The sequence below is a fragment of the Tachysurus fulvidraco genome, chromosome 12, assembly GCF_022655615.1.
Source record: "Tachysurus fulvidraco isolate hzauxx_2018 chromosome 12, HZAU_PFXX_2.0, whole genome shotgun sequence".
In the NCBI taxonomy this organism is placed as follows: Eukaryota; Metazoa; Chordata; class Actinopteri; order Siluriformes; family Bagridae; genus Tachysurus; species Tachysurus fulvidraco.
Window position 1 is genome coordinate 16,444,843 of NC_062529.1, and position 17,563 is coordinate 16,462,405.

At 35.3% G+C, this 17,563-nt stretch overlaps 3 protein-coding genes across 5 annotated transcripts in view; 2 read left to right on the forward strand and 1 right to left on the reverse strand.

The window, feature by feature from the left end:
- The first annotated feature begins 1,438 nt into the window (after nt 1-1,438).
- Nucleotides 1,439-13,677, forward strand: flvcr2a (FLVCR heme transporter 2a). Its single transcript, XM_027172057.2, has 10 exons — nt 1,439-2,081; nt 4,981-5,122; nt 6,097-6,237; nt 6,885-6,952; nt 7,275-7,378; nt 9,229-9,339; nt 10,157-10,262; nt 10,637-10,748; nt 11,377-11,441; nt 12,677-13,677. The coding sequence occupies exons 1-10, from the start codon at nt 1,548-1,550 to the stop codon at nt 12,731-12,733; spliced, it is 1,440 nt and encodes a 479-aa protein (XP_027027858.2). The 5' UTR covers nt 1,439-1,547; the 3' UTR covers nt 12,734-13,677.
- A 381-nt stretch (nt 13,678-14,058) lies between these two features.
- On the reverse strand, nt 14,059-16,575 carry erg28 (ergosterol biosynthesis 28 homolog). 2 transcript variants are annotated; one of them, XM_027172062.2, is made up of 5 exons: nt 16,319-16,562; nt 15,368-15,536; nt 15,015-15,105; nt 14,794-14,912; nt 14,059-14,546 (listed from the first exon to the last, which is right to left on the reverse strand). In XM_027172062.2, exons 2-5 carry the CDS (start codon nt 15,498-15,500, stop codon nt 14,458-14,460), a joined length of 432 nt encoding a protein of 143 aa, XP_027027863.1. In that variant the 5' UTR covers nt 15,501-15,536; nt 16,319-16,562; the 3' UTR covers nt 14,059-14,457. The 2 variants fall into 2 exon arrangements, with proteins under 2 accessions (XP_027027863.1, XP_047677453.1); XM_047821497.1 differs by lacking the exon at nt 14,794-14,912 and having other exon boundaries at nt 16,319-16,575.
- Nucleotides 16,576-17,383: 808 nt separating this feature from the next.
- Nucleotides 17,384-17,563, forward strand: part of ttll5 (tubulin tyrosine ligase-like family, member 5) — a 61,210-nt gene continuing 61,030 nt past the window's right edge. Inside the window, exon 1 of one of the 2 annotated variants that reach the window (XM_027172852.2) lies at nt 17,384-17,494. The gene's annotated coding sequence lies outside the window, so the exon portion shown is untranslated. The remainder of the gene's footprint in view (nt 17,495-17,563) is intronic. The other variant, XM_027172854.2, reaches the window with a different exon arrangement.

Genomic DNA, 17,563 nt, shown 5'->3' on the forward strand with positions numbered 1-17,563 from the left:
CATTTTTATTTCCCGTTTATGATTACTTATTGTTATTCATCATCAGCAAAACTATTTACTGTATTATTAATATGACTTGAACTTAAATATTCTTAAATCCATTAAACTTCCAATCATATTAGACTTAATTCGATTCAGCTAATTTATTAATAGTTAATTAACAGTTGATTTATTTCTAATTATTAGAACAAGCACAATCATATAGACCTGTGAAATTAAATATTAATCAACACCTTCACACTTTCAAGTGACTTTTTTTAGCACTTCTTGAAAGGGTCCAAAAAAAATGACAAAAATGCTGTTTGCTCTGCCTACAAAATCCACTCTGGCTGGGTCATAAAGGTGTTCATACAATATAATATCATAGTCCAAGTAGGTCTTATGTTTTGAACTGTCACTGAGGGAAAGCCAATGATTCATTTAACGAGACTAACCAAGAATTGCTCTTTGGCCTTCTCCATGTAACAAGTTATATCAAGCTGGAACAAGGAACAAGTATATACAGAATACACAATGATAATTACAGACTTTTGATAAGATTAAAAAAGAATGATCAAATATTCATCAGTTGCAACAGCAGCAGTCTGGTGTGAATCATTTGGTCCAAGTCATATTTAATTTCTATTATTATTTTTTTTCTCATATACTTTCCCATTGTTTGGATTTGTATATGTAATTCAAAATTTTACTAGTGCCAAATGTGTTCCACCAAATATTTCTTTGAGTTTTTCAGTGTTTAATTATAGCATGGGATACATAAAGCTAATTCCACATGTAGCATACATGTATCTGTATACATATCCTTCACATTTAACACTGCAGAATACGCAGTCATAGAGCCTTCAGTTGGTTCCAACACTTTACTAATCCAAATTTTTAACTCTTTTGAGTTTTCTCAAGAATGTTGCTGTTAGTATTTTTTGGCTAAGATATCTTAGCACGTTGTATGCAATTTGTGCATGTTGAGGAAATTAGGCCTATTTGGTGTGTATATATGAAAGGGGTTTTAATTTTGTTTTTCTTGTACAGTGCTGCAACGTTGCATGCGCCAGGAAAAATAGTACTAAGCTAAGTACTAACAGACAAAGAAAGATAACATTTTTGCATAAAATATGCAAAATTATGAATATTGTTTTAGACAGCATTAAATATTTTTGCTTTGTATGGTGAAAAATATGTAAATAATTTAGTAATATTGATTTCTTAATGATGAATTAAAACATGCAATGAATCATTATTTACTTCTTTGCCAAAGATTATCATTATGAATCATTAAATTATGTCATGCGTATTTGTGGACCTTATAGTGATTGTGTAGTGGACCTTATACTTGTTGCAGGAAAAAAGTTTGTTGAAGTCCTTGCATGTACCACGTGGTGTGTTTTAACGCCTGGGGAGGTGGCGGCAGAATATAAATCCCCATGGATAAAGCCACCAGTTCTGTGCACACTTTGCTCCCAGGTTCATCTCTTCCTAACGTTTTGCTTAGGTTGAAACTTGAACAGAATCCGCCGCACGAAAAATGATCAATAGCCCCACATCTCAATATGTCTCAGGAAGAAACTAATATCTCCAAATACATGCGCGCAGAAGAACAAACCGGACGCACAGACGCGAGTGTGGAGAGCGCACAAGACCGTCCTACCCGCCTGTACAGGAGAAGATGGCTGATAGTTCTACTCTTCAGCGCGTATTCTCTGTGCAATGCTTATCAGTGGATCCAGTACGCAATCATCAACAACATTTTCATGCAGTTTTACAGCGTGAGCGCTTTCGCTATAGATTGGATGTCCATGGTGTACATGCTCACCTACATACCATTTGTCTTCCCAGTAACCTGGCTTTTGGACAGGAAAGGGCTACGAGTTGTCGCGCTCGTAGCAGCCGGTGTTAACTGCGCGGGCGCGTGGATTAAGGTTGCGAGCGCAAAGCCGCACCTGTTTTGGGTAGGTGCGCTCGGGCAGGTCACTTGCTCCATAGCGCAAGTGTTCATTCTCGGCATGCCGTCACACATCGCCGCTGTGTGGTTCGGCCCTGAGGAAGTGTCCACCGCCTGCTCCATCGGCGTCTTCGGCAACCAGGTGAGCCCACTACAGCAGGGATACAAGCAGGAGTAAGGAGTGGGCACTTAGTATAAACAGTTAGAATGTCAAATAAACTCTTTCTTATGCAACAAAAGTAAAAAGGAATTAAACATTTCTCGAATCAAGTGTCTACCAAAATGTTTTGGATTTTGACACAGTGGTGCGTCTGGTCGTGGATATCATTTGGAATGTCCATACTGATCATCTTTTTATGATATGTTGTAAAATTCGCTTGCAAAATTACACTTTGTCCTTGAAACATTCAATCCAAACTGGCTGCCATTCTGTACAGTCCAGGGTTTATTTCTGCTTCATGGCCTGATGCAGGGTTAGCTGTTATTGAAGGTGAAAGTAAATTGTAGCCAATAGGAAAAGCCTTCCCAGAAGAGTTATGGCTGTTATAGCATCTGCCACAACTTTTCTGGGAAGGCTTTAGTTTATTTTTTAAGTGTGGCTGTAAACATTTTGGCAATTCATATTACCACAACCGGCAAATTTGTGAAGTAAGGTTAAGTGAGAAAGCCTGGTCTGCAGTCTGTGTTTCAGTTCATACAAATGTGTTCAGTGGGGTTGAGCTAATAGCCCAAAATCTAACAACAATGATCTACTCTGGGATTGGAACACCAGTCTGCATGAGATGAGATACTGGCACAGTAATTTGAGAAGATCAGACACAGAAACAGGAAAAAGGAGATAGATGGTGGAGCCAAGACAATTACCAGTACCTGTGATTGAGGATGCAGAAGGAAAGACAGGCATAACCAAATCTTAGAAAGACTCACGATTAAGGTTAGCACCTGATTGGAGAAAAGATGGAAATGCTTTTCTGGCTTGGGACAGAATCAGGATTAATGACTGAGGTTGGAAATAGAACCTGGTGTTAACACCTGGACAAAACTCATTGACATCCACTGAAAACACTGAAACACTAAAGTAAGTAATGTGGTGCACAATAACACAAATACTGCAATATCATCACTCACCTAGAAATATCATAATACTACGTGGGAGGCTCCAAAACAGCTACACTTTTATGTGGTATGGATTTTACAAGATGTTGGAAACATTTCTTTGAGATCCTGGTCCATGTTGACATGAATGCATCATGCCTTTCCTGCTGATTTTTTAGGTACTCTTTCATGCTGTGATTCTCCTGTTCTACCACATCCAAAGGTGAGCTATTGGATTCAGATCCAGTGACTGGGAAGGCCATTGAAGAACTATGAACTCATCATCATGTTCATGAAACCACTTTTGCTTTGTGACATGTTGCATTATCATGCTGGAAGTAGCCATTAGAGGACCATAAATTGTGGTCATGAAATGATGCACATGTACAACACAATACTCAAATTGGCTGTGGCATTCATATGATGATTGGTATTAACAAGTGTGCCAACAAATAATTTCCCACATGATTACACCTCTTTCACCAGCCTGGACCTTTGACACAAGGCAGGTTGTGCTCACGGATTTATGCTGTTACGATATATTTTGACTCAACCAAGCTGCATTTTTCCAACTATCCAGTTTTGGTGAGCCTGTGCCCACAGCAGCCTCAGCGCTCTGATCTTTGGCTGACAGAATTGGAACCTACTCCTGCTTTTGTTGTTGTAGTCCAGTTGCCTCCAAGTCTGACATGTTGTTCTTTCTGAGATACCTTTTCTGCTCAACACAATAGTATAGCATGTTTATGTGAGTTACTGTAGGCTGTCTGTCAGCTTGAAAAAATAGTTATTGATCTCTCTTATCAACAAGATGTTTTGTTCTTTATTGTACCTGTCAGAAATGTGGGGATAAAACAGACCCAAATGCAGGATAGCTAAAAGAAAACAGGATTTATTAACTAAAAACACGAAACACAGACAAAGACAATACCAGACCGGACACGAGACGACATAAGAAGACAAGGATTCCACGCTGCCATAGGCAATATGGCACAGTTAAATAGACAGGGCAATGAACACATGAGGAACAGGTGTGCAGAGACAGGGAGGAGTAAACAAGGGCGGGCCAGACACATGACAGGGAACATAAACAAGAGCACGTGGCCAAAGTCCAGGCTGAGTCCTGACAGTACCTTTTTAAGTAACTATAGAGACAGACTGCTGTGCATGAAAATCCTAGAAGATCAATATTTAAAAAAATATTTAAATCAGCCTGTCTAGCATCAACCCTTATGCAATGCATGTGAGTGTATGTCGAGCTAGTTGGTACAGAGTTGAAATGCCATATAGAGGTGTATGAAACTGTATGCTGCTCAGTAGACAGTACAAATTCTGTGTATACTCTCAAATCTTAATGTGGTTTCATGTGGAAGTAAACCTTTTAAATTCCTTCCAACCAGATGTGTTTGTGCTTGTTTTTTAATGCTTATTTGTACAGTACTTTGTTTCTTTTCATTGGGGACTTCTTGGGGAGGCAAGAACATGAACAGAATGTACTTTGAGCAACTGGTGCTTTTTCAAGGACATCTAATTTTTTTGTTATCTAAAGTCCTTGTTGTTGCAATATGTTTAAAGGCTTAAAGGCTCGTTACTATATGTTTAAAGGTTTATTGGGAATGTCCATAGAAGACCAGAATCCATATAAAAAAGTCTAAGCTTGGCTTGTTTATTGTAACCAACCATTCATGTTTCATGCAGATTCACTGGTGGGTGGTGGGTGAATTATTCATATATTAACTGCCTAAAAGACATTGTTAGTAGTTAATAACAGGAATATGAAGAATATGAACTTAATTGTTTGCCAATTATTTTGTTTTTACACAAAAAGTTATTTTTGAATTTCCATTTATTTAAATTAAATTGAGTTCTTAGCCTTGTATAATGAACATAAAGTATTGTGGGTTTGGTCAGTCATTAAAAGTGTTGTTTTGTTACCTGTTTTGCTGCAGCTTGGCATTGCCATTGGGTTCCTGGTGCCACCTGTTCTTGTGCCCAATGTAGATGACATGGATGAACTGGCTTATCATATCAGCATTATGTTTTACATCACAGCAGGAGTGGCCACCGTCATCTTCATTCTAGTTGTTATTGGTAAGACATCCTTGTTTGATTTTCCATGCATGTCCAATATAGGATGCTTGAAAGCTGATAATCTCATAAATACACTTTGTTACTTCACCCATCTGGATATACATAAATACATACAGCATATTTTATTTGTAATGGTATGTAAGTGTATGTAATGTACAAAAATCAAGACTTCAGCTAGTAGGACATGTGTTCTGTGGTTATATTATGTGGCTACTCCACCCCTTTTTTCTCCTCAAGCGAATTGATGAAGTCAGGGTTCAAAGTCTTTATGTCATTTCTACTTGTTATGCTGAATGGTAAAGATAGTGATTTAAAAATGCCAATGCCTTCTGTAAAGCATAGCAGAAATATATGCCTGATGACGCCTGAGATAGGCACAGGCTCCCCGTGACCCGAGAAGTTCGGATAAGCGGTAGAAAATGAATGAATGAATGAATTCAAATGGCCTTATGAACGTCTGACCCTTTCATTGATGGCTGGTGATTTAGCTGTTGGTATAGAAGTGATAGTGTTAGAATGAGCACATTAATATAAAACAATGGGTTGAATTACATTAGTCTCAGATCTGCTTTTATATAAAATGAATTAACAAAGGATCCATCAAAGGCAGCAATGTTTTTAAAACATGCTAATAGTACAAGAATATTTGTGTAGGCCATGGATTTATAAATGGAAGTATAGCGTATATAGTGTGTCACCCTGTAGCTTTTTTAAAATTGTATCTATCCAGTAGTCTGGGGAGTATTCAGGTGTAATCTGTGTTAATCTCTTATTTATGTCCTTATAAAAAAAAATGAAACCAATGTAACTCACTTATTACCACTGTGTAATGGTTTTAAGTAGCGAGTACACTCTTAATTCTCAGTTCCTGTGATATTTTATTATGTTCTTTATACTTACTGTAATTGCTTTATATATACTGTACTTATAATTCTAGTGCTCTATCACACATCCTGTATGTTTTTACATCGCAGTTTTCCAGGATAAGCCACCTATTCCTCCATCTCAAGCCCAAGTGGCGGTGCAAAACATGCCTTCACAAGACTACTCTTACCTGGCCTCGATTAGAAGGCTTCTCTGCAACAAACCCTTTGTTTTACTCATCATCACCTACGGTAGGCCTGACATGTTTATGGTAACATTTCTATATGATTAGTAATCCAGCACCTTAACCAAATTAAAAATGAAAGAAAATGTGCTTCATTAAAATAGCTAAAGGAATGCATAAAATAAAATAAACAATACAAGAATTCTTAAACCAGATGCAGGACTTTAAAATTATTGTTAATATCACAATTTTTATTCATCATGATGTCTAAGATATTGCTGAAATATAATGCACAATTTAGATGTAATATTGATTGTACAACAGATAGACATTATATGTACAGTATTGGTACTTCCTTTGAGCATTGGTCATGTTTACTCTCTCTTCACTGTTGCTTTTTGCTAGTTGGACTGTAGTTTTAGTTATCTTATGTTTATTATTAACCCAACATAGATCAGCAGGTACCGCATTTTAGTTTTTATTTTTATACTTTTTATACTTTTAACCTAATTTATTTTATCTATAGCCCTTCTTTTTAAATATGACAATAAATACAGGCTTCCTGTGACCCGAGAAGTTCGGATAAGCGATAGAAAATGAATGAATAAATACAATGGCACAGATTGTCATATAATGCAGAATGGTCATTCTGATACCACACTTGAAGGCTCAAATCAAGCATGTCACAATCATGCATGCATTTTATTCTTGCAGGATTAAATGTTGGGTGTTTTTATGCTGTTTCCACTCTGCTGAACCGGATGATCATTGACTACTACCCTGTAAGTACCATCCATCTTAACTTCCGTTCTGATTATCTTCAAGTTTGCTTGTCTGGATAAAACACAGGCCCTGTCAGATGTTGAAACATCACATTATCCCTTTAGGCAGTACAAAGATTCTGTGTTAGATTTCTGTCAGTTTTTTAAGATACTATTAAATTTTTAAACTTAATTTTCATTTATTTTTTTAGTCTTTTAGAAGTTAGTCTTTTATATTTGTTGGTACTTAACACATTTGCCCCAAACTTCAATAACCTTTCTGTTTAAGGGCATGGCTCAAGAAATCTTGGCATAGTAAAACAACCCTGTCATTTTTTCATAGGGAGAAGAGGTGAATGCTGGACGAATTGGTCTAACTCTTGTCATTTCTGGTATGGTGGGCTCTCTCATCTGTGGCATTTGGTTGGACAAAACAAAGAAGTACAAGTATGCATCATGTTACTATAACCTTGCCCACTGTGCCACTAGAAACATTGAGTGGTTTAATATGTACTTCGTATCTTTTAGCATACCTTTTAAATATTTGAAATCATGTTACCTATGACTTTAATTGTCAAAAAGGTATTATTAAGCTTGAACATAAGACTTCATTCAGGTTCATACCAAGGTATGTGTAGTGGTCTGTGATTGACAACTTGCCATTGTGAATGGCTATCCCCTTGATCCCCTTTTTAGTGGGTTTTTATTATTTCCCAAGGTCCTTACTGCACTGGCCAAATTTTCAAAGCCAATGTATAAGTTAATAAGCTTCTTGTGCCACAGAATGTTCCTACTGTTCCTCTTAATCTCCTAGGGGTTGAGAGGATTTGGCTAAACAATACCTTCTGGATGCTTAAAAATTCCACCCATGCCTCAAATATTCAAACTTTGTAGGTATAAAAAATTGAACAGAGTCTCTTAGATCAACTGTTTGTTCAGTTTTAATGTATGATGTTTTTTTTTTTTTTTATGGGTTAAAGTTTGAATCCCGCCTCTGCTCTCTATGCACTATGCATGTTCTCCCCTGTGCTTTTGGGGCTTCCTCCAGGCACTCTTCACATGTGTTGTAGGCTGATTTGGTGTGTGTGTGTGTGTGTGTGTGTGTGTGTGTGTGTGTGTGTGTGTGTGTGTGAGAGAGAGAGAGAGAGAGAGAGAGAGAGAGAGAGAGAGAGAGAGAGAGAGAGAGAGAGATTGTGCCCATTGAGAGGTTGGCACCATGTCCAGAGTGTCTGCTTCTTTGTGCCCTGAGTCCCTGATGATAGATACCAAGTTCTTTGTGACATTGTGTAGGATGTGCAGCACAGAAGATGATTTTTTTTTATGTTATTGCTTTTGTGATTAGTCTGTGATAAATAAGTATTTAGATTTTCCAATTTAGTCTGTCATTTTCTAGTAGTGTGATGTTTGATTAACGTAATTCGGTAAGCCTTTGGAACAGTACTCACAATCTACTGAAACCATAATACCATAATACATATTAATGTTAGTATTTTCTGTGAATGTTTTCAAACACCCTTTGACAGAGATATAAGGAAATGATTCTTCTGTAGAAAGCAAAGCTCTGCACATAAGCTGGTTTCAAGAGTTGCTAATGTCAAGCTTAGCCTGACTTTTATCACTGCCAGTAAATATTTCACTTTTTCTGCTAGGTGATTGTCAAAAACAACCTGACTTTTCAGTGAGCACATGTAATTCAGACACTGATATTCAGAACTGACTTTCTTGTCCTCTGAATCTAAAAGAGCCTTAGGCTAATTCCAACACTGGCAGTGAAGTTGGACATTTTCTTACGCATGGATGTACACTACAGCACAATTTCATAAGACACTGTTTGCTTAAAGAGAGCCATAGCCTGAAAAGAGTTGTTCAGGAATCCTATTCAGAGAATAGGAATGTTTCTGGTGTGATTTATGTAGGAGTGTGTTGAAGAAAAGATCACAATTGCACGTTTTTAAGGGGAACGTTATTAACATCATTATCTGAAACCATTAGACATTAAATGCTTCTATCTAGGTTCATTTCTTTAAAATATTTCTTAAACCCTGATTACATTCTTTCAGCTCACTATTATATTATTATTATAATTATATTATAACTATTATATAACTATTATATTATTATATTAATATTTTTTAAACCCTGATTACATTCTTTCAGCTCACTATTATATTATTATAATAATTATATTATAATTATTATATACCTATTATATTATATTATTATATTAATATTTCTTAAACCCTGATTACATTCTTTCAGCTCAATGGTATTCTGCATTTTCCTCTTTCCTCCTCCAGACAGACCACACTTGCCGTATATCTCATGTCATTTGTAGGAATGATGATTTACTCCTTTACTCTTAACTTGGGCCATCTCTGGGTAGTCTTCATTACAGCAGCAGTACTAGGGTAAGAGCTTTGACATTATTTGCCATGACATTAGCCTGATAAATACATAGTATAAAAAAGGCTTTGAAGACACATTCAAGTAGCATTTGAAACATCATTCATTTACAGATTTCAGTGACAGTAGAATATAAATTAACCAATATTTATATTATATGAGAAAATGTATTTGTTTTATTGTGACCAACATGTAAGTAGTACAATACCATTATCTGCATAAACCACTGTCTTCATACACAGACATGTGTGGTTGTTTGAGTATAGAATTCTTATTTAGAATTTGTTGGAAGTCTGTCGGATCTTGTTTCAGATTTTTTTTTAAAAACTAATAATCAGGATTGTATTTCAGAAATATCTACGTTTTATGTAACAGTGTGTCACAACAGTGTCTCATGTAATTTTATGAAATACAATATTTGAATTTTCCTGACATTTCCTGAAATATCTGACATTTCCTGAAATATCTGACATTTTCCTATTAAACCCCCCAGAACCCCAGGCAATACAAACAACAGCCATGACTTCCATTTGCTGATGACAGCTTAGGCTGGATTTTAACATCGTTAAAGTGTATGTACAGTATTTGGGATATCATCCAAATACGTAAAAAAAAAAAACCTTACAGATTTAAATAAGGATATGTGATTGTCTCTAAATATGAATGGGTGTGAATGGGTGTGTGCATAGTACCCATGAATAAATTCATTTCGAAGAATTTTGTGTTGCTGGGATAGGCACCAAGTTCCACCATTACTCTGATCATGGTTGGTTATTAAAGATGAATGAATGTAATAGCACATTTTTGTTCTTTTTCTCAAAGATTCTTCATGACCGGTTACCTGCCACTAGGCTTTGAGTTTGCAGTTGAGTTGACATACCCAGAGTCAGAAGGCACATCTTCAGGACTTCTCAACTGCTCAGCACAGGTATACTGCTGATCAAAGATGAAAAGCCTCTTTATAGGATGCCCTGTGCTAAACAAGTTTACATTTGGCTATACATTTGCATGTTCTAATATTTCACTGCATTTTGCTGTTGAGCCTATAGGTAAACTTATATGAAAATAATATATATTTTTAAGTAAGGCTTAGAGAATGTCAGAGAGTTAGAAGCTGGGTGGGAGCAGAAGAAGCACAGAAAGCTTGCAAATAAGTGTTTTACAGTACTGTATGTGTGCTGGGGTAGAGGGAATGAAAATGAAGACAGTGTTTACGTGAGGTGGTCACTAAGATAGAAGAAGCCCTGAGTCTTCACCAATGATAAAAAACAAATTCCCAGTCATTATCTCTTTCCCATTCAGGTGTTTGGAATCCTATTCACCATTTGTCAAGGCAAGATCATTGACTTCTACAGCACATTAGCTGGGAACATATTCCTCTGTGTTTTCCTCTTTCTAGGGATCATCATTACAGGTAAAGGCACCACTTATCCAAAAATCAACCACCAGCAACATTGTTTCTGATGAAAAAACAGCAGTCAGCTATTCATGTCCAAACATAAGACTGTGCAATGCTTGTGTTGGTGGCATATCGATTGAATGATTTTTACATGAGATTAGTGTAATGCAGTACATGGTGTTACATAAGTATTCACCTCACTGAACATTAAATTATTTTGGATTGTGTAAGATACTAAAATATACATAACTGAGTACACAGAACAGGCCATAATGTTGAAGAGGGGTGAAAGTAATATATTAATTATAGTTATAATATACTTATAGCAGAATGATTACAATAAAAAAAAATGAAATGTGAAAATTCATACATCTCAGTAAAAACCCCTCTATCAGTGCTGGTGAAAATAATTGGACGTTAAAGGTACTTCTTGTACTCTAGCAACTAATAACAAGCAGCAGAGCTGAAATAAATCACCCTTGCCCTTGCTTTCTATTATTCTTTAATTAATTTGAATATATATATATATATATATATATATATATATATATATATATATATATATATATATATATATATATATATATGTATACATAGCGTGTTTTTGTTTGTACTGATTTTATGTCTTGACACTTGTTTTAAGCTTTTATAAGGGCAGACCTGAGGCGACAAAAGGCTAACCTGCAATCAGCGGCAGAATCAGAAGCTGTAAGTGTGTGTGAAATATTTCATCTTAAGATAAAGTCAAATCCTAGTTTTCTATTACTCACTCACCACTTTATTTATATCGGCTCATTCATGAAAAATATCCAATCAATTTTGACATGAGATACAGGTACAATTCAATAAAATTTAACACAGGCTCAATGTTAGTTGAAGATTGGATAAATGTCACCTGGCATGATGAATCTCAATTTCAGCTGTATCATGTGACATGACATACGGCTAAGTACGGTGACCCATACTCAGAATTCGTTCTCTGCATTTAACCCATCCAAAGTGAACACACACCTGGAGCAGTGGGCAGCCATTTATGCTGCGGCGCCTGGGGAGCAGTTGGGGGGTTTGGTGCCTTGCTCAAGGGCACCTCAATCGTGACTGGCTCGAGACCCGAACCCACAACCTTCGGGTTACGAGTCAGACTCTCTAAGTATTAGGCCATGATGTCATACAGATCATAGGGTCAGAATTAGCATCACAACATAAATCCATGGACCCCAAACTGTCTTGAGTCAAAAGTGCAGGCTGATATAGGTGATGTTATGATGTTGAAAAGATTTTCTTGGCACTTGTCCCCTTAATATCGGTCAAACATCATTTGAATGCCACAGACTGCCAAGAGTATTATTAACATGCATTTCATCTTCTAATGGCTAATTCCATGATATGCCATCTCACAATGAGGTCATCCCAAACTAGTTCCATCCCTAACTGGTGCCATGAACCAATACTTCCATTGCCTTTTCAGTCACCAGACCAAAATCCAATAGAAGATCACTGGGATGTGATAGAACAGGAGATTTGCATTAAGCATATGCAGCTGACAAATCTGCTTCAATTGTGATATCCCAGAGGAATCCATGCCACAAACGATTGCCTCTGCTCAGAGACCTAGTATTAGTATTATGTTCCTTATAAAGCACTGTAGCTGGTGAGTGTATGTGTGCATAAGTACTGCCTACCTTTCTGGCTTGTACTCAGCTTCTACCCTGTTGTAAAATGTATAGTTTTAGAGAACACAATTCTCTAATCCTTTTTACTTAATCCTTAATTCTTCTTTACTCCAAAACTACATCACAGCATCATAATCACACAGCTTTCCTGCAAGATGGAGAGCATAAGGAGAAATAATATGCTGTGGATCTGTTTCTTGGTGCTGAAATTCAGTTAATATTTTGTAGAATGGTTATATTGGGTGATTTCTCTTTGCTTTATTTGTGCAGAAACAGTCAAGTCAACAAGAAGACATAATATCATCATTGAAACAGACCAAGATGTAGAAATTAAGTTCTCCTGCATACAGATCAACACATTTATAAACAGAGAGTGAGATCTCCGTACTCGCAACAAAACATGCATATGACCTGCAAGGAAAGGTTCAACCTTCTCTGAGGAGCTTAATCAGATTAATCCGGGCTCTTCATTTACATATATGAACTTATTTGAAATATATTTGTTACAAAGTCATATCCATAAAATGAGCTGTCAAAGCACCAAAACTTGGTGTTAATAATGAACTGGTTATCGTAGGTGGTTGAAATTTAATTTCAGTATATTTCACTTTAGATTCATTAACCAACAACAGAAACGTACAATATGAGCATTATTAGGATTGTGTTTTCCTTTTATTTTACCACTTCTGTGAGAACATGGACCGTCTTTATGGTGTTATATTATATTGGATTTCATGTATACATTGTACTGTATAGAATGTTCTAGCATGATGGATCATGCTTCCAATGGTGATGTCAAGTCTTATTTGATTGGCTATTGGCTATGAGTCAGAGTTTTCTCTCAAACAATAAAAGTTTAAACTGTATGTTTGAAATGACGTTTTTAGTTTTAATGGGTTGTTTATTTGTAAAATACACTTTGTACTTTGACTTGAACTAAATGTAAATGTCATGTTGAAATGCTTAAATAGCTGAAAGGTGACACAGGAAAAGCTAAAACAATTCTAAATATTTAGGCCACCACTCTGCTTATGAACAATAATTTTGATCCAAATTAGTATCAGAATGATTTTACAACATGGATTACATTTTTTTCAACTGAATGCTGGCTGTAATATGGTGCATGAGGCACCAGTGTAAAACTGTATTAGGCATTATTACCTGCATTAAAAACATGTATATGTGAAGACTGTATTGTAAGACCTTACTATGTGAGTGTCAATAAGTTTGTGTTAAAAACATTTATATATTAAAACTGTACATGAAATGCCTTCTGGGTGAGTGTCAAAAAGGTGACTGTTGCTGAACTGTTGGGTGACATAGGATACGTTGTTAGAGTCAATAGCAATCAAATTTATATCAAACGAATGTTCATAATCTTCTATTTCTCAGATGTTACTGGTCCAAGGTTTTGGCCTAGCTTCATATCCTGTTACAGTTCAATCAACTAACTGAAGGGTGCAGAGCTCTTTTTTCATTGGTGAGGTGTGCAAAAAGGCAGCCTATAATCATAAGGGGGCACATTTTGTAGGAAATCATATGAATCCATGAACATGTGAAATAAGCCTATTTGATTAAAATATGTTCAACAAATATTTTGGATTTTCATGACAGGCATGGCATGGCTAGAATAACTGACTTGAAATATATGCTATTTTATACAAAGCATTTGTTTATTAATGTTTATATTTGGCAACTAAGAAGAAATAAGAGTCAGTAGGAGTCATGCAGGACTCTGTAAAAGTCAGAGCACATGCCGTGACCTGCACATTTAATTATTTCATTTAAGAATAGTTACATATGTATATGAAACTGGACATGCTTGTCTTGGGTTTAATGTTGGTATATTTTCATCAGTCCTTTAATATTATATGCTTGGTCTCAGTATTAGAAAACAACACTTCTTCTAGTCCACATAGTGGCAAATGAAAACATGAATAGACATGGTTGTGTTCAATATGACTATCTTTGTCTTTAGCATTGATGATCCCATCCACTGTTCTCCTGAGTGTGAGTGATTCTTATCCATAACAAGTCACTGGGGTATAGATTCAGTTCCTTTTCTTCTGCCTCGCTCCAGTTACTTCTTCCGGCTGTATGATACACTGGAACCCAATTAACATGCCCACAATAGAACAACCTGGAAATAAGGTGACACAAGAATAACTGTAAGACCTCCATACAGTGTAACATATAGAAATGTATATTTTAGGTGTCTTTGATTTTCTGCAACAATGGAAGAAGTCTAATTAATTACCCTTCATTAACTGTCCCGTGATTACAAAAGCTCACCATTCATAAGACAGCAGAATCTTATAAGCCATACATCACACAGATATATATCTTTTACTAACCCTAAATCCAACTTTTTACTGAATCTTACTCACCTGCAACAAAAAGAGGAGCCATAACTCCAATGGTAAGTTGAGCTGTTTTGTACATAAAGGCTTCAGACAGGAAGTGTCCAAGAGCCAGAACAAATGTCCACAACGTGACATGATAAAGACTACAACAGGGACAGAAAGACAAGACATGGACAGAAACCTGGCATTTTGCATATATCGTATTTCATTTAAATTTGTAAAAGGAAAACTGAGAGAAGCCTTACGTCCGGTTCTGAATGTCCATGGCACAGGCACAGCGAATGATAGATGACAGTAAGGTCCATATTCCAAAGGTCCTTGCCTGAAGGCCATTAACTGACAAACAATAAATAAGACTGGTCAGTGTTGGTGAATATATATATATATATATATATATATATATATATATATATATATATATATATATATATATATATATATATATATATATATATATACATATATACACATATATATATATATATACGTATATATATATATACGTATATATATATACGTATATATATATATATATATATATATATAGATATATATATATATATATATATATATATATATATATATATATAGTTCTCACCAAAATCTGGTGTGCCCGTGTAAAGTTTCTCAGACAGAAAGCTGTGGTCCCGGAAGCTCTGTACAGTGTTGCCCAGTGCAATCACAGACACCATGACAAGCCAGCTCCTTAACAAATTCAAGAAGCGACTCATTGTTTCTGAAATCCACCACAGACAAAGAGCACACACCTGTTGATGCACAGCAAAATATATACGTAAATAATAAAACATGCGGGGATGTGCTGTTAAAACAAATTAATCAATGACATTGACAATTTTATTAAATAGGATGTAATTTTTTTGTTTTATTCATCTAATACCCCAGCAACCTGCCAACAGTTACTATTTATTTTCATTAATTAAAGAATGACACTGACATATATTTTATTTATAGTTTATAAAAATGTTTATAAAAATTACATATTAAGTTTTGGAATATCAACTAATTCACACAAATGGTGAATAAAATAAATATGACTATATGACTGTATAAAAATAACAAATATTCATGTTAAGGAATTATAACAATTGTAAAAGTACAGTATAAGAAATGTAATAATGCAGTATAACAACTGTAATAATAAGGTATTACAACTGTAATAATCCAGTATAAGAAATGTAATAATACAGTATATCAACTGTAATAATCCAGTATAAGTAATTCAATAATCCAGTAAAAGAAATGTTATAACCCAGTATAACAACTGTAATAATTCAGTATAAGAAATGTAACAATCCAGTATGACAACTGTAATAATCCAGTATAACAGCTATAATAATCCAGTATAAGAAATTTAAGAAAATCGTAATTAAACATCTAATAAATGCTTGATATTAAACAAATATTTAAAATTTAAAAAATTAACTATACAATTTCCAAATTAAATTTTGTTTAACTTGGAGCTGTATATATGTGTAATATAAATATAAATATTGCTCAAGTGAGGAATAAAAGGATTAAGTATTCTCACCTTGATAATCTGCTTGTCGTCACTGTACCAGCATTATAACTGCATTTGCTTCATGGCACCAAGTACCAAACACAGGCTGAATACCAAATACCTCCTTATTTCCTGTATAAGTGCACTACATTGTGTGCAAAACAAGGGCTTCTACGATCATAAAAAGCACTATATGCACAATTGAGACACTTCACCATTTTATAATCATTGCAGCAGGAAAATAAACAACCAATAGCGATTTCCGGACTATTATCGGATCACCCCATGATTAGACCGGTTAAAAACACGTGATTTAAATCCCGCCCATGTTTAACTTTGTTTATCCAATCACTAACGAGCTTTGTGATCACCTGACATTTTAATTACCGCCCCAAATCTAAAGCTACTCGTAATAACAGCACGTCATAAACTGTCGCGTGCTCAGTCGTTGTAGCTTTGTTTAGTACAATGTCATGTAGTATGGACTTAAAGAACATTATTAGTCTGTTTATTAAGTTATATCGTTATTTAACGTTACATTACAGGCCCTACATCAATGGTATATGTGGTGACAGGACAAAAATAAATGCACTTTTAAAAAAATAAATAAATTAGGCATTGAATTCAGTGTTCTTTTTTTTCTATCCGTCACTTTCAAGTCCACACGCACATTTAATAAAATGTGAAAAAGATTCAGCTGTGAATAAAATACAAGCAGTTCCTAATTTATTAGAAACCTATAACTATAATTAAGATAAGATATACATTTATTCATCCCACAAGGGGGACATTTCTCTGTTACAGCAGCAAAGAGAAAGAAAAGCTAAATAAATAAATAAATAAAGAAAGAAAGAAAGAAAGAAAGTACTCCTATAACATTTAAATAGGTAACGACCAGGAAAGATACATGTTGTACTTCATTCATGCATGTATTCATGCATGTATTCATGCATCCATTCATGCATCCATTCATGCATCCATTCATGCATTCATTCATGCATCCATTCATGCATTCATTCATGCATCCATTCATGCATTCATTCATGCATTCATTCATGCATTCATTCATTTCCGTTACTAAACCGCGCATGCGTACTGGAATGGTAGCCAGTTGGTTGCTATAGTTACAGCTCAGGGTAAAGAGAAGAGCTACACCTGCTCTTCTTCCGAGAAGTTTCGCTCCATATATGCTATTAGTTTTTTCAGGTATGTTTAGAATGATAAAATTGCTCATAGTAAACACATTTATTTTACAGTGACACAGGAAGTTGGTTC

Excerpts from the sequence above, each read along its gene's own strand:
- flvcr2a (XM_027172057.2), top strand. The coding sequence starts at position 1,548 with ATGTCTCAGGAAGAAACTAATATCTCCAAATACATGCGCGCAGAAGAA. Across the intron at positions 6,238-6,884 it reads TTTACTCATCATCACCTACG|GATTAAATGTTGGGTGTTTT; the intron begins GTAGGCCTGACA and ends TTATTCTTGCAG. Across the intron at positions 10,749-11,376 it reads TCTAGGGATCATCATTACAG|CTTTTATAAGGGCAGACCTG; the intron begins GTAAAGGCACCA and ends ACTTGTTTTAAG.
- erg28 (XM_027172062.2), bottom strand. The coding sequence starts at position 15,500 with ATGAGTCGCTTCTTGAATTTGTTAAGGAGCTGGCTTGTCATGGTGTCT. Across the intron at positions 15,106-15,367 it reads CACGGGCACACCAGATTTTG|TTAATGGCCTTCAGGCAAGG; the intron begins GTGAGAACTATA and ends ATTGTTTGTCAG. Across the intron at positions 14,547-14,793 it reads GGCTCCTCTTTTTGTTGCAG|GTTGTTCTATTGTGGGCATG; the intron begins GTGAGTAAGATT and ends CCTTATTTCCAG.